General features: G+C 41.6%; 2 protein-coding genes across 2 annotated transcripts; both read right to left on the reverse strand.

Moving 5' to 3' along the window:
* Positions 1-1,884: 1,884 nt before the first annotated feature.
* LOC101148018 (gamma-crystallin D) lies at positions 1,885-4,840 on the reverse strand. The gene is made up of 3 exons (XM_004033126.3): positions 4,719-4,840; positions 4,366-4,608; positions 1,885-2,223 (listed from the first exon to the last, which is right to left on the reverse strand). The coding sequence occupies exons 1-3, from the start codon at positions 4,725-4,727 to the stop codon at positions 1,951-1,953; spliced, it is 525 nt and encodes a 174-aa protein (XP_004033174.2). The 5' UTR covers positions 4,728-4,840; the 3' UTR covers positions 1,885-1,950.
* A 3,570-nt stretch (positions 4,841-8,410) lies between these two features.
* CRYGC (crystallin gamma C) lies at positions 8,411-10,106 on the reverse strand. The gene is made up of 3 exons (XM_004033127.2): positions 10,062-10,106; positions 9,717-9,959; positions 8,411-8,749 (listed from the first exon to the last, which is right to left on the reverse strand). The coding sequence occupies exons 1-3, from the start codon at positions 10,068-10,070 to the stop codon at positions 8,477-8,479; spliced, it is 525 nt and encodes a 174-aa protein (XP_004033175.1). The 5' UTR covers positions 10,071-10,106; the 3' UTR covers positions 8,411-8,476.
* Positions 10,107-15,639: the final 5,533 nt, after the last annotated feature.

Consider the following 15,639-nt stretch of genomic DNA (forward strand, 5'->3'; position numbering starts at 1 on the left):
TGACACACACAAACGTATATTGGATGAGTTTATATAAATATATATAACTGTATGTGTGTGTGTGTGTGTGTGTGTGTGCCCATGTGTATTCAGAGAATGCAGCTTTGGATTATTCAATATTTTTAATTCAATTCCTGGTTGGTTGTTTGCAATGACCTCATGGTAAGAATCTATGATTTAGTGTTGTCGTTACTTTCACAAAATTTCACAATAGATTTTATAAAATCTTCCTGATTTTTTTTTTTTTGAGACGGGGTCTCGCCCAGTCGCCCAGACTGGAGGGCAGTGGTGTGATAGCTCACTGCAACCTCCACCTCCTGAGCTCAAGCGGTTCTCCTGCCTCAGCCTCCTAAGTAGCTGGGATTACAGGTACCTGCCACCACGCCCAGCTAATTTTTGTATTTTTAGTAGAGATGGGGTTTTACCATGTTGCCCAGGCTGGTCTCAAACTCCTGATCTAAGGTGATCCGCCCACCTCAGCCTCCCAAAGTGCTGGGATTACAGGCGTGAGCCACCACACCTGGCCAAAATCTTCCTGATTTCATAATAGAAAACCAGCAGTTTCTGAGCTGTGATTCTGGCTTCTGATTCCACCTCTGTTATTGGTGTGACATTGGAGTTAGACCTCAGTTTACTGTACATAAAATGAGTTATCTAGGTTAGATGATCTACAGATTTAAAATATATTAACCATCTTATCTTATAACTACAATGTTCTATAATGGCCCCTCTCCGTGCCTCTCTCTCCCCCTCCCTCCCTTTCTTTCTTTTTCTCTCCTCCCCCCCCCCTTTTTTTTTTCAACTTTTATTTTAGGCTCGGGGTACATGTGCATGTTTGCTATGTAGGTAAACTTGTGTCACGGGGGTTTGTTGTACAGGTTATTTCATCACCCAAGTACTAGGCCTAGTATCCAATAGTTATTTCTTCTGATTCTCTCCCTCCTCCCACCCTCCACCCTCCACCAGGTCCAGTGTCTGTTGTTCCCTTCTTTGTGTCCACGTGTGTGTTCTCATCATTTAGCTCCCGTCTTTTCTTTTTTTTTTTTTAATTTTAAAATTAAGAATGTCTCTAAATAAAATTCTATACAGTTACCTAAGGAAAATTCACATATACTCTACATCAGCTAGAAATGTGTGTTGAACTGCAGATAACAGAATACCCAGCTATAGGGGCTTAAACAAAATGTGGTTTATTTGACTGCCATTACAAGAAGTCTGAAGGTAAAAGGTTGTTAGCATGGTCCAGGGGCTCAGCCACATCTAGGCCAACATTTCTGAAATTCTCCTGGCCTTTCTCTCACAGCTGTCATTTCTTGAGTGTAAGAAATAAGAGGGAACTTTGGCATCAGGGTCATCTGCTCTCTTTCGTTAGAAAGGCATAAGTTTTTCCAGAACCATCTCTTCTCCCTCCCTATCATCATTTCTCACTTCTGATTCGATGGCCAGAGGAAGGCCACATGGCCACCTCTGTAGTAAGGGAGTCAGACAGAGATTTGTGAACTCAACTTTTGCATACAATTTTAGAGAATTCAAAAATGGACGCGCATTATGGTACCCAGGTTCAGAATCCCTGATTGAAAAAGTGGGTCACACTATCTGAACCTACCTTTTCAGGTCCTCACTACTCAAAGAAAAACTGAAATCTAAACAGATTTCTGATAATCTGGTTTGAAGCAGCAAGCTGTTTAAAGGCCAGAGAATCAAATGGGATAATGTATTATGAAACTTTTGCAAACTGTTAAGTTCTACTTAATATGAAGACGTCTTTCTGTTGTGAGAACTTCCTTTGTTATCTATGTATTACACATCTTGGTTGCCATTTGCCTCGTGTGTGTAAATAAAATAAGATAGAAGTAGGGCAAAGTAAAGACACAAGCAAATCAGTGCCAGGAACACACAGAAAATATTTTATTAGTTTCCAAATTAAGAAACAACAAAGGAGGACATATTTCAGGAGAAATCTATGACTCTCCTCAGAGAGCCCACTCTGGCATTCGTGGCCCCCCAGTCCTGGTAGCGCCTATAGTCCCCTGGCATCAGCAGGTACTGCCGTCCTCGGTAGTTGGACAGCTCATAGAGGACCCAGGAGCCCTCCAGCACGTTGAGGGAGTGGATTTCATTGAAGCGGAAGCGGTCCTGAAGACAGGAGCAGTCCTCAGTGAACTCTATCATCTGGCCTCTGTAGTCCTCCCTCTCATAGAGTCTGATCCTGTGAGAGCCAGACTGGCGGACCCAGAAATAAAAAGAGAAGAAAAGCAACTGTGAAATGATTTCAATGCATTGTTAGGCAGTCCAGCTTGGTGAGGACCCGCTCAAGCCATTTTAATACATGGTAAAATTTAATTAATTCTGAATATTTATAAACTCCTCATTACCAAGGGCAGAGATTCAGTACCTTTTCAAGATTATAAAGTGCGGTGAAGAAATTGAGAAGGAAATCTCACTCTTTAATATATTCAGCTATTTCTTAGGATGAGCTGCCTCCTATGCTCAGTATCCTGTACCACACGCAAACCCAAACCTGTAACAGCTTATTACTATTTTATACCATTTTGAAGAAATGTTTTAATATTAAAATAAACATTAAATTATAAAGAAATATATTTAAATAATGTATAATTTTAATATACATATGATATCTAATACATATTTAATTATATACTATATTTAAAATATATTATAAAATGTATAAAAATATATTTTATTTAAAGATAATCATATTTTATTTTAACAATTATATTCAAATTATATTTTATAAGTATAAATTAAAATTATATTTATTTTAAAAATTATATTTTATTTTAAAATAACTTTACTAAAATATAAATAAAATATATTTAAAATACATAAATATAAGGGGTGGGGCAGTGGTTCATGCCTGTAGTCCCAGCACCCTGGGAAGCCGAGGCAGGTGGATCACGTGAGGTCAGGAGTTCAAGACCAGCCTGACAAATATGGCGAAACCTTGTCTATACTAAAAATACAAAAATTAGCCAGGTGTGGTGGCGCGTGCCTGTAATCCCAGCTACTTGGGAAGAGAATTGCTAGGGCCCAGGAAGCAGAGGTTGCAGTGTGCTGAGATCATGCCACTGCACTCCAGCCTGGGGGACAGAGCAAGACTTTGTCAAAAAATAAATAAATAATAAATAATAAAATAAAGTAAAATAAAAATAAAAATACAAAAATTAGCTGGGTGTGGTGGCGTGCTCCTGTAACTCCAGCTACTCAGGAGACTGAGAGAGGAGAATCATTTGAATCCGGGAGGCGGAGGTTGCAGTGAGCCGAGATTGCACCACTGCACTCCAGCCTGGGCGTCAGAGTGAGACTCTGTCTCAAAAAACAAAAACAAAACAACAACAACAAAAATATATATATATACACATATAATGTAAATGAAATATATTAAAAATATATTAAAATATATTTAAAATATGTTAAATATATTTAAAATATAATATAATTTATATAGTTATATAAATATATTAAATACATATTTATTAAATAAATATATTATTAAATACATTATATTCATTAAATATATTTAAAATATAGAAATATGTATTTTAAATATAAGTATTTAAAATATATTAAATATATCATTTAATATATTGAATTAAATGATAATGCATCATTTAAATCAATGATATAAATAATGTTAAATATATAAGCCTATTCAAAATATAAGTATTTTAAATATATTAAAATATAAATATTTAAAATATATTAAAATATAAAATATTAAATATCTTAAGATAATATATTAAAGAACAATTAATTCTAAGTCAATAACTTGTGAATGCAATGAAGAAAAATGGAGGAAAAAAAATCAGTAAGTCCAAGGACGAATTTTGCATAAACTTTAGTGTTCTAACACACATATGGGATAAAAGGGGCACATGTGTAAAATATGTGTGTTGCTCTCCTTTGAAGGAAAGTCTTACTTATATAGGTTGGGAAAACCCAAAATATGCAAGACAGGAGCAAAAAGGGGAAAAAGTCTCAAAAGAAATTACCCTGTTTGCTCAGTAACTGCTGTACGCTCTACCATTTATTCTTCTATTGGGTATTAGTGGTTTTTCTACAACTCCATTCTAAATGATTCCAGAATAGGACTTAAGTCTTATACAACCCCTAGGGCAGGAGACACATTCCTACTCAATACATATTTGTGGATTAATTGTGATTAACTGGTGTCTGGGTAATACTTTGCTTATGTGGGGAGCAAACTCTATTGACTTAATCCACTATAGTTCATCTTTTGTCCACTCTCAGTTATTGTGACTGATCGCTACTTCTAATGTTTAACATTGCAACCATCCAGTGAGTGTCCTGAGGGCCTGGGTCCTGACTTGAGGATGTACTCACGTGGGGGATGAGGCGGCAGGAGCGGACCGAGTCGCTGACGCCCATCCACTGCTGGTGGTCGGCATAGTCGCCGCGGCGCAGGAAGTACTGAAGGCCCGAGTAGTTGGGCTGTTCATAGAGCATCCAGCAGCCGCTGTCCACGCGCGCCGAGTTGCAGCGGCTCAAGTAGGGCTGCAGGTTGGGGTGGTCGCTGCTGCATTCGTAGTGGCGGCCCTGGAAGCCCCGGTCCTCGTAGAGGGTGATCTGCAAGGCAAGGCGAGACAAGGCGAGGTCTCACAGGCCTGCTCCTGCCCCAGTCTCTGGCCCCCGCGATGGAGGAAGCTCCGGGGTCCCGGGGCGCAGGCTGGGCTCACCTTCCCCATGGCTGGCTGGGCGCACGGCGGTGCTGAGCTGGTGGGGCTGCGGCGCTGAGCGGGTGGGGCGGCGGCGCGGCGGGCTATATAGCAGGAGGGCTGCTGCGTTGGCAAGAACCGCACAAAAGGGGCCCCCGCAGGGGAGCAAGGGCATTTTCGTGTTCTCTTTTTTTCTCTTTGCTGTGCTAGTCCATGGGGCTTGTTGTGGGTTTTGGTCGCATTCTCTCTGGAGTATTCGGATTGCTATCACTGGCTGATGCTATTGAGAATGTTTATAAAAAGGTAATTTGGGACATTGTCTATTTATAATGGAAGTGGAGCTTCAGCTATTTCACATATAGTTCACGCTTTTATTCGTATAGGTTGGGGAAAAACAAAAAAAAGTTTAAGTCGGGGAGCAAAAAAAGCAACGACTCTTAATAAGGCAAACATAAATTAATCTGTCAGAACTACAGTATTACTTACGTGCCACAATATTGAATACTGATTGTTAATAAGAAGGAAATGGGCTTAACTGAATGTTGAAAATTTCAAGTTAGTCCTTTAAGAGAACGTCATCATGAAAGGGTGTAAGAAATTGGAACATTTTATTAAGATAGTTCACAGAATTTCGAACTTTTATTATGGTAAAACACACAGCAAACATGAATCTTCAATATTGGGTCTGATTTTGTTGCAATTATGCCTGGAAGTAGCTGAGAATTAGATGTTTTTCTCTTAGCTAATGGTGGTGCCGTGATTCAAAAGAGAGAATAGTTCTAAGATGCTTAATCTCAGAAAGAACTAAAAAGGGAAATATCTAAGTTTGAGGAAATTAGAAAAAGTAATATGTTTGAAACACAAAAACATGACCTCTTAGTTTGTTATAAAATAAAATCAAATTCCTAAGAAACTTATTTCTGGTAGGATCTAGAATACACCTTTGCCCTCTGAACGAGCGAGAGTACACAAAGCCTTTGACTCAGACGAAATTAATTGCATGAACACAAAGGGGAGCTATGGCTGGAATGATGCAGGGAGAGGAAGGAATAAAAATCTAGAAGTTGGACTCGAGGAAGACTTTAGAAAGTACTTATTGGCCTGGAAGAGAACAGTTTGATGGACTGGGAAGAGTACTGGAGTGGAAAATGACCAATGTGTCCAGCTTCTTTCATGTTCAAAGAATTGCTTACAGCCTTGTGTCAACCCATGGAAGTACTTTGTCTTGTCTTGGAGTCATAAATCTTTGTAAGTGGTATTTATGAATTAAACACCAGCTATGTGCAATACAAATTATTTTAATTCTTATTTTCTGGCTGCGGTTTTTTTTTTTTTTTTTTTTGTATTCTTTCTATGTAGAGCTCTGCGGTGGTAGGGAACTACCTTTTTCTTTTGTTTTGTTTTGATTGTTTTCTTCATCCCCATTGCTACATATAGCAGGTGTATGGTAGGTGCTCAAAAATTGGTAAGGATCCTGACTCAAGGAAGTTAAGAGTCTCTAGTGGCTAATAATTGGAGGCTATTGAAATGGAAAATAAACTTGTGGCTGGGTGTGGTGGCTCACACCTGTAATCCCAGCACTTTCGGAGGCCAATGTGGGAGGGTCACTTGAGCCCAGGAGTTCGAGACCAGCCCTGGCAACATAGTGAGACCCCTTCTCTACAAAAAAATGAAAAAATTAGTCAGGCATGGTGGTACTCGCCTGTAGCCCCAGCTACTTAGGAGGCTGAGATGGGAGGATCGCTTGAGCCTGGGAGGTCGAGGCTGCAGTGAGCTGTGTTTGTGCCACTGCACTCCATCCTGGACAACAGAGTGTGACCATGTCTCAAAAAATAAATAAAATAAAATAAACTTGCACTAAGAGCCGGTAGTCTCACTTCTAGGTCGCTATCTTTTTAACATTATGGCATGTCAGGATTAGCGTATATGTACAATGTTATTCTTTGCAGCATTGTTGGTAAAAGCAACATTGGAAAAGCCCAGTCACTTAAGTGGACAAATGGTGAAATGGTCTAAGGGACCTCCAAACAATGGGATGCAATTCAACCATCAAACAGAATAAGATACTGACCTAGATATACGTCCATATTATAATACATTTTAAAAGCAAGTTGCAGACTAATATGTATAGCATGATTCCATTTTTGTAAAGAAAAAAAGCATGTGTTTTATGAGAGAGCTATATAAACAAGGAGAAAATCCCAGAAGGGCGCCTACCAACTATAAACAAGAGATAGCAATGAGGGGTGTCAGAAGGACTCTGCTCAACTTCTTTATAGAATTTGTACAGTAGTAAGATTATGGGAGGCCTTTTACTTTGAAGGGAAATTTTTAAGTTAAAATAAATAAATTCTCTGCTGATGAAAAGACTTGTAATTGCTTTCTTTTTTTTTTTTTTTTTTTTTACTTTTTAGGGCTTTGCTTATGAGCAAGCAGATTTTAGTTTAATAAAAGGCTCCAGAAATTATGGCTTTCTTTAAAGCACCTTTAAATTTGAGCCCATTTTGTAGTTACAGGACTTATGTATTTGTTTATTTTAACTTTTATTTTAGATTTAGGGGCACATATCCAGGTTTGTAATACAGGTAAATTGCATGTTGTGGAGGTTTGGTGTACAGATTATTTTATCACCCAGGTGATAAGTATAGTACCTGACAGGTCGTTTTTTGATCCTCTCCAACCTCCCACCCTGCAACCTCAAGTAGGCCCCAGTAGGCCCCAGTGTCTCTTGTTTTCTTCTTGTCCACATGTACTCAAAGTTTAGCTCCCACTTGTAAGCGAGAACATGAGGTATTTTGTTTTCTGTTCCTGTGTTAGTTTGCTTAGGATAATGGCCTCCAGCTCCATCTATGTTGCTGCAAAGGACAGGGTCTCATTCTTTTTTATGGCTGCATAGTATTCCATTGTATATATGTACCACTTTGTAAAATCCAGCCTACCATTGATGGGCATTTAGGTTGATTCCATGTCTTTGCTGTCATGAATAGTGCTGTGATAAACATATGCATACATGTGTCCTTATGCCAGAACGATGTTTTTTGTAGTTATTTTTTATGTTTGGGGTACACTATACCATGCAAATCTATTCAAAAGATTGATGTGTATCTCTTATTATTAATTTATTTGCAATAGCTGGTCACCATGAAACTGATGTGCAGTTTCTATAATTGACACAGCATTTGGGCCAGGGGTAGTACCTACCAAGAGCTACACTTCTGGACAGGAGCCATTTTCAAAAGAACATGAATAGTCTTTAACTTTGTTCAAAGGTACGGCAATGGCTGCGGTGGCCCTGGCATTAGTTATATAATACTGTGTCTGAAAGTAAACAAAACTACAATCCTTTATATAGTCTAATCAGGCTGTTGGCCAAGTTAAGTTTGCCCTCTCCACTCATCTGACTTTGCCTTTTGTCTAACCCATTTTTGGTTAGAAGGAAACTTCCCAACTATTGTTCCTCAAGGTGCTTGGTTGAATGCCTCCCTTCTCGCCAGTCAGCCTCTTCCAGGTCTCTGGCATTGCCCTGCGTTTTCTTTCTCGGGCAGGCTACACCCTGCCTCCACCCCAACGTCCGAGGCTTGTTCAAACTCACTCTACCTTGAAGCTCTTCTCCAATAGACCCCGTCCCCCACCCCATTCACTTCTTAACTTTTGACAAGGAGCATTTAAAGGTGAACTGATTTGCACAATGAAAGAATGACAGAAGTCAGCAATTGCCAACAATGCAGACTAAATATTTATTAGGTTCCAAAATGGGAAATTGGTAGTGTTAAGCTATTTTAATACAAATCCACCACTCTCCGCAAAGAGCCTGCCTTAGCATCCATGGCCCCCCAGTCCTGGCACCGCCTGTACTCTTGGGGCCTCAGCAGGTATTGCCGCCCCCGGTAGTTGGGCAGCTCGTAGAGGACCCAGCAGCCCTCCAGCACGTGGAGGGAACGGATCTCGCTGAGGTGGAAGCGGTCCTGGATGCTGGGGCAGTCTTCACTCAGCTCCATCATGAGGCCTTTGTGGTCTTCCCTCTCGTACAGCCGCAGCCTGTGGGAGACTGTCTACTCGGTCCACAGAAAGAAGGATGGAAAAAAGCAAATGAGTCTCTTCCAGAATTTGTCCAACCAAAGAACAGATGAACTTGGTAGGTTGGGGCATGGAATTGTCATTGTAAAATTTAGACAGTGTAAAATGTAGATTACTGTGGTTGCTGCGCATGGATCTGTCTTCCACTAGCACCTAAATACTGGCACGCTCATTTTCTATTTGACCTGAAATTCATTCTTATTTAGGAGATGGAATTTTTAAGAGGTTCAAACTCTGAGTTAGAATCCATCAAGAACTGAGATATCTTGATTCCTAATTACCTGTGTTAATTCAAACTACATTTGGGGGGAAAAATAGAAATAATTTATTTTCACTAGTATTCTTTTAGTAAGGGTATTATCTCCCAAATTTACAAACATATAAATTTACCACTAAAGTAAGATTTAAAAAATCTTGTACTTCAGTGTAAAGTTAAATAGTCATTTGGAATGAGAATTTAACTGATTTTCCAAATTAAGAAAAATTACCTTTTCCAAAGTTGGACACAACCTTTGAATAGCCTATATTAACAATACAGCTTTGAAGGTTTACTAGTCCATGGTGGAATCTATCTAATTCATTCATTAGAAATTCTTTTACTATAGGCAAAATGATTTGTTAAAAATATCGTCTTTTTATGCCCAACCAGCTTCCCATTTGCAAGTTTGGTTTTATATCCCATTATGATATTACATTTGTTACAGACCTCTTTTAATTGACTTATTGGTAGCAAAAATTTAAAGCAAAACGGATTCTTCCTCTAAGTGGGTTCTTCCTTACATTCTCTGCTGTTTTTGTGCATGTTATCTATCTGGCTTATGCAGGTCTCTGATGTCCATCTAACCCTGAGGTGTTTCTAAATGCAAACCTCCCTCCCTGTAACCCACATTGACAATACAGTGCGGACACTCTGGCGGCATGATGGAAATCTAGAAAACTCACTTGGGGGATGAGACAACAGGAGCGGATGGAGTCGCTGAGGCCCATCCATTGCTGGTAGTCGGGGTACTCCCCTCGCCGCAGCAAGTATTGTTGACCTTGGTAGTTGGGACGCTCATAGAGCATCCAGCAGCCGCTCTCCACCCGGATGGAGTTGCAGCGGCTGAAATACGTCTGCAGGTTGGGGCAGTCAGTGGTGGTTTCGTAGCTGCGGCCCTGGAAGGCCCTGTCCTCATAGAAGGTGATCTGCAAAGGAAGAATCGTTCCGAATTACATTATTTGCTCCTAACAGGCATTATATAAAGGCAACTTTTTTTTTTCATTTTATTTAATTTGTGTTCTGCTCACCTTCCCCATGGCTGGTTGACACGGATGATGCGAGTTCAGTGTGATGGGGCCTGCAGCTGCACAGCCAGTCTATATAGCAGGATGGCTGCTGCGTTGGCAAGAACAACACAAAAGGGGCCCTCAGCGGTAAGGGGATTTTATGCATCTCTTTAACATCCTGCATTCACTGGAAATGATTGTAGATTGTGTCCTTGTTCTCTGGTATATTCTAACGCTGTCCTGTACATACTGCTCTGTGTTGCTTTTATTTGGATTGTTAGTGTTTTCTAAATTTATCTGTGCATCAGTCTGAACTTTTGACCTGAAATTTGTGGCTCTCTCTATATGATTGAATTATTCCCTGTGAATTTTCTGGGAAAGATCTATGCCATTATAGAATTGCTCCAGGATTCCAGAGAGGTTGCTGAGGTAGAATGCCACAAGCACTGACTCGTTTCCCTGGATGGCAGAGACTGCTCTACCTTACATTTTTGTCTTTACACAATTTTCCAGTCCAGGGCCGGACACAAATCTAGATTCTTATCTTGGCTAGTTTTGACTTCGTTAACCCAATGCTTTAAGACAGCTTTCAACTATGCCTTTCGTGGGCACGTCGTCTAACTAGAGATCAGTCCCTGGTAGTGAACTTACGGTAACAAGCAAGGGAAAGGTTTCTATGGTCACTGGGCCCAAGACTGAGAAGTACCGTATACTACTTTATAGATTGCTTTCCCTTTTTCAGGCGTGAGGGAGGCCATAAAGCTTCACGGGCCAGAGTGTGAGCTTTGGACTCAGGCCGCCTACACTCAGAAGGCCCACTGATTAGCTCCATGGCAAATTATATAACCACTCAGAGCAGGAGTTATCTCATGGACTATAGTCTGATTAATGAGAAAAAAGAGTAGCCTCTGACATTCAGATGCTGGCCTGGCACTCACAGTGAGGACATGTTACTCCCCTATTAGACATAAACAGTCTCACAGAATAACAACTTCAGACAAGGCTACTCCGAGACCAGGATGAAATGAGATAAAATAAATCCACTTCTTAACTTTGTCTAAGCGCAGACAAAAACAAAGTCAATGCTCCACTCTCAAAATCCCAACCCCTCACTCTCTCAGCCAAAATGATTAACTGCCACTTCTTTATGGATTACAGGTTTATCCGTGTTCTAGTCTCCCCTCCCTACGGGTAAGATTTCTTGAGATAACTAATCACAAAATTAACCCTGCTTTCTGCTAACATCTAACCTGGAGTGAACTCCAACTTTTTTAACTCCTTCCCCAAATCGCACAACTGAAGTGCAAATCCTATAACAATTTCTTTCTAAGCTCTCTTACTGAGACACTCCATGCTTCCCCAAGGAGCATGGCCTCCCTTGCTGCAACAAGTAATAAGCTCAACTTGTTTAAAGACAGGTGTGTCCCTGGTGGTCTTTAGCTAAAGGACATTGACATGAATAAGTGGGATTATGTGTATAAGGCATTTGGCACATACTTGGCACAAATGAACACTGAATAAATGTTGTTATTAGTAATAGAGTGACATTGTTAAGGCTGACTTCATCCTGTTTATCCCTCTCAAAGATATTTAATCCTCTCAAAGATTCCTGAAAAAATTTATCCTCTATGAAGGCATTTTGTGATTAAAGAAAAGTTAGGCTTGGAAGGGACTTTCAAAACCATCGGGTGGTTTTCAAACTCCAGTGTGCCTAAGAATCACCTTGCTTATTAAAAATGCAAATTACCATTCTGATCTTTTGGCCAAATCCTGCATCATTAGATCAGGAGAAGACCTCAGAACCTACATTTTTATTTTTTATTTTATTTATTTTATTTTATTTTATTTTTTGAGATGGAGTCTTGCTCTGTTACCCAGACTGGAGTGCAGTGGTGCGATCTCAGCTCACTGCAACCTCTGCCTCCCGGGTTCAAGTGATTCTCCTGCCTCAGCTTCCTGAGTAGCTGAGATTATAGGCGCGGGTCACCACGCCCGGCTAATTTTTGTATTTTTAGTGGAGACAGGGTTTTGCTATGTTGGCCATGATGGTCTCGAATTTCTGACCTCAGGTGATCCACTCACCTCGGTCTCCCAAAGTGCTGGGATTACAGGCATGAACCACCACCCCCAGCCCAGAACCTATATTTTTAATAAGCACCAAATAGTTCTTGGGCCAAAACACTGCTGTGGTTTATCCCTTCATGTTTTGACAAGGAAATCATGTATTTTAGCCATCCCTAGGCAATGCCTTATTAGGAATTGTACTAACATTCTCTTAATTCTATTTATTTATTTTTTGAGACAAAGTTCTGCTCTGTTGCCCAGGCTAGAGTGCAGGGACACAATCTCAGCTCACTGCAGTTTCTGCCTCCCACGCTCAAGCTCAAGCTCCCACCTCAGTCTCTTGAGTAGCTGGGACTACAGGTGCATGCCACCATGCCCGGCTAATTTTTCTGTATTTTCTTTATGTAGAGACAGGGTCTCACTATGTTGCCCAGTCTGGTCTTGATCTCCTCAAGCAATCCATTTTCCTCTGCCTCCCAAAGTGCTGGGATTACAGGCGTGAGTCACTGTGCCCCACCTAACATTCTCGTTAGACTTAAAGGCAGATGTGCTCTCTGTTTTGTAGCACTCTTTTTTTTTTTTTTTGAGACGGAGTCTCGCTCTGTCGCCCAGGCTGGAGTGCCGTGCGTGATCTCAGCTCACTGCAACCTCCACCGCCTGGGTTCAAGCAATTCTCCTGCCTCAGCCTCCTGAGTAGCTGGGACTACAGGCGCCCACCACCACGCCCGGTTAATTTTTTTTTTGTATTTTTAGTAGGGACAGGGTTTCACCGTGTTAGCCAGGATGGTCTCGATCTCCTGACCTCATGATCTGCCCACCTCGGCCTCCCAAAGTGCTGGGATTACAGGCATGAGTCACCGCGCCTGGCCAGCACTCTTTCTTGTTCTATAAAGTTTCATATGTACACAGTGAGAGAATCAGAGCAGAGATACCAGCACTTAAATTAGAGCACTGGTAAGAAGACAGGAAAAGCAATAAAGGGGCCAGAAAGTGCATATTACAGAACATCACTCTTGTTCCATAATGGCATAGTCTTGTATTTCTCTAACCTTTTTTCAAATCTTTCTCCTTCTCTCCTCTGCCCCAACCACCTCCCACCCCCAAACCCCTGCCATTGTAGCTGTCTTACATAGGGTCTTATCATATCTCAGCTGGACTTTCAACAGCCTCCTGACTCTGCCCAGTGTTGTCTTCCTCCAAACTGCACTCGGACAGATGCTGGAGTGATGAGAATCAAAACACATCAAGTCATGCTGTTCATTTGCTTGAAAAATTTCATGGACTCCCATTGTCTCCAGGATCCAATATTGATCCCTTAGCACGGCATCCTAGACCTGGCCTCCTCTGTCTGTCCCCACGCTTTCTGATCGATCATGCCGAACCGCTTGTCATTTCCCAAATGCACAATGTTATTTCATGTTGTTCTTGTTTTTCAACATATTGATCCTTCTCAATGAGACACCAGTTTATTTTTCAACCAGAGAAATTTTACCCTTTCTTCAAGTCTCAGCTCAAGCGTCAGTTTGTCTGTAAAAGATTTTCCTGAACCCTTCCTAATCTTCTGGGCTGAATTAAATACTGCCTCCGTGGCTCCTCATGTTCATACCACTATAATGGTAACTATCACTTATCTAATTATTTTGTTTAGACATCAGTCCCTCAAAATAGATGGGAGAGCCCCATAAAGGCAGAGTCTATTCCATCTTTATTTTTGTGTTCTCACTAATTGGCTTAGAGGACTGGCACATAAAGGTTACTCAATAAATGCCCGGGAGGGGGGATGTGTGAATGTTATTCCTTGTCTGAAATTCATTATTATAATGGTCTATGGAGCCTGTTTCAAATGTTCAATATACACAGGCATAACACACTCACATCGAAGTTCAGGATGTGCAACTTTCGGTGTGTAGGATGACACGGGCACCCTGCACTTGATCGATTTAATGGGGCTTTTTTATTTTATTTTTTTTGAGGCGGAGTCTGGCTGTGTCACCCAGGCTGGAGTGCAGTGGCGTGATCTCGGTTCACTGCAAGCTCCGCCTCCCGGGTTCACGCCATTCTCCTGCCTCAGCCTCTCCGAGTAGCTGGGACTACAGGCGCCCGCCACCACGCCCGGCTAATTTTTTGTATTTTTAGTAGAGACGGGGTTTCACCGTGGTCTCGATCTCCTGACCTTGTGATCTGCCCGCCTTGGCCTCCCAAAGTGCTGGGATTACAAGAGTGAGCCACTGCACCTGGCCTTCTTTTTTTTTTTGAGATGAAATCTTGCTCTTGTCACCCAGGCTGGAGTGCAGTGGCACGATCTTGGCTCACTGCAACCTCCACCTCCTGGGTTCAAGTGATTCTCCTGCCTCAGCCTCCCGAGTAGCTGGGATTACAGGCGCCTGCCACCACGCCCAGCTAATTTTTGTATCTTTAGTAGAGTCAGGGTTTCACCATGTTGGCCAGGCTGGTCTTGAACTCCTGACCTCAGGTGATCTGCCCACCTAGGCCTCCCAAAGTGCTGGAATTACAGGTGTGAGCCACCACACCCAGCCATAATGGGCCTTTATAACAGTGGAGATAATAAGCAAAAGGGAAAAACCAGGAATGCTGTGTTGTGCCCTAAGTCCTCCCACTCCTTAGTAATTCTAATTTTTATTTCTTCTGAGATGAGAAATTAATGTTACAACAGCGGTAGCCAATTCTAGAGTTTTGCTGGTGTCTGAGGTCCAGCCAGCAGTTGATTTTACCACCCACCTTCCTTCTTCTTAGCAATTAATATATGGTGGTATCATATGCAGTCATGCATCTCTTTTTTATATGATTGCAATTTTAATTTTAAAAAATGGGAAAAAATGGTACCCTTGCAAATAAAAAGGCAATTCTACAAATTAATATAAAATTCACTGGGGAATTCTAAAGCGAAGGCCAAGAGTTCCCTTGAGGACATGGGAAAGGCATCATGCTGGGGTTTTTGTGTGGTGCTTTGCCAGTCGGCACCCCCTCAGCAAGCCCTTCCTGAAGGGCTTATTGCCCTGGTTTTGAGAAGTCTATCTAAATAAATTACAGCAAACTCTGCCCTCACCCCAGGGAACTGGTCCCTTCATGCTTCTAGAATAATTGAGATTAGCTTGTCCAATCTACTCTCTAGTCATCTTCCTACTTGCAGGCTGCTAGGGGCCACAAGTAGAAAGGGGAGGAACAAGCAAGGGCAGAGACAGGAAGCTGGTTTTCCTTGAGGCCTCATGTGGTCACCTTACAACAAACACTGCAAGGCTTTATGAGCTAAATGTCAACTCACACACAGATCAGGTGCCTGCCCTGAGCTTCTCTGAGCCTTTCTGCCCCGCTGCATCACTCGTCAGTGAGTCTGAGGTCGAATGCAAACACTCATGGAGCAGAGATCAGCTAGAAGCAACGTGAAAACCACGAGGGTTTAAAGTATGGTGTATGCTGGCACCAGCTTAAGGTGGCATTCCCCACCCACGCTTCCCCCTTCACTTCAGAAGGCTGCACCTCCTGTATTGCAGGGATTAGGACTCTTGTAACTCAA

This window comes from Gorilla gorilla, chromosome 11 (assembly GCF_029281585.2).
Source record: "Gorilla gorilla gorilla isolate KB3781 chromosome 11, NHGRI_mGorGor1-v2.1_pri, whole genome shotgun sequence".
NCBI classification, from domain to species: Eukaryota; Metazoa; Chordata; class Mammalia; order Primates; family Hominidae; genus Gorilla; species Gorilla gorilla.

Coding starts and splice junctions, on each gene's coding strand:
- CRYGC (XM_004033127.2), bottom strand. Junction 8,750..9,716: donor CCTGTTGTCTCATCCCCCAA/GTGAGTTTTCTA, acceptor TGGACCGAGTAG/ACAGTCTCCCACAGGCTGCG.
- LOC101148018 (XM_004033126.3), bottom strand. Junction 2,224..4,365: donor CCTGCCGCCTCATCCCCCAC/GTGAGTACATCC, acceptor TGGGTCCGCCAG/TCTGGCTCTCACAGGATCAG.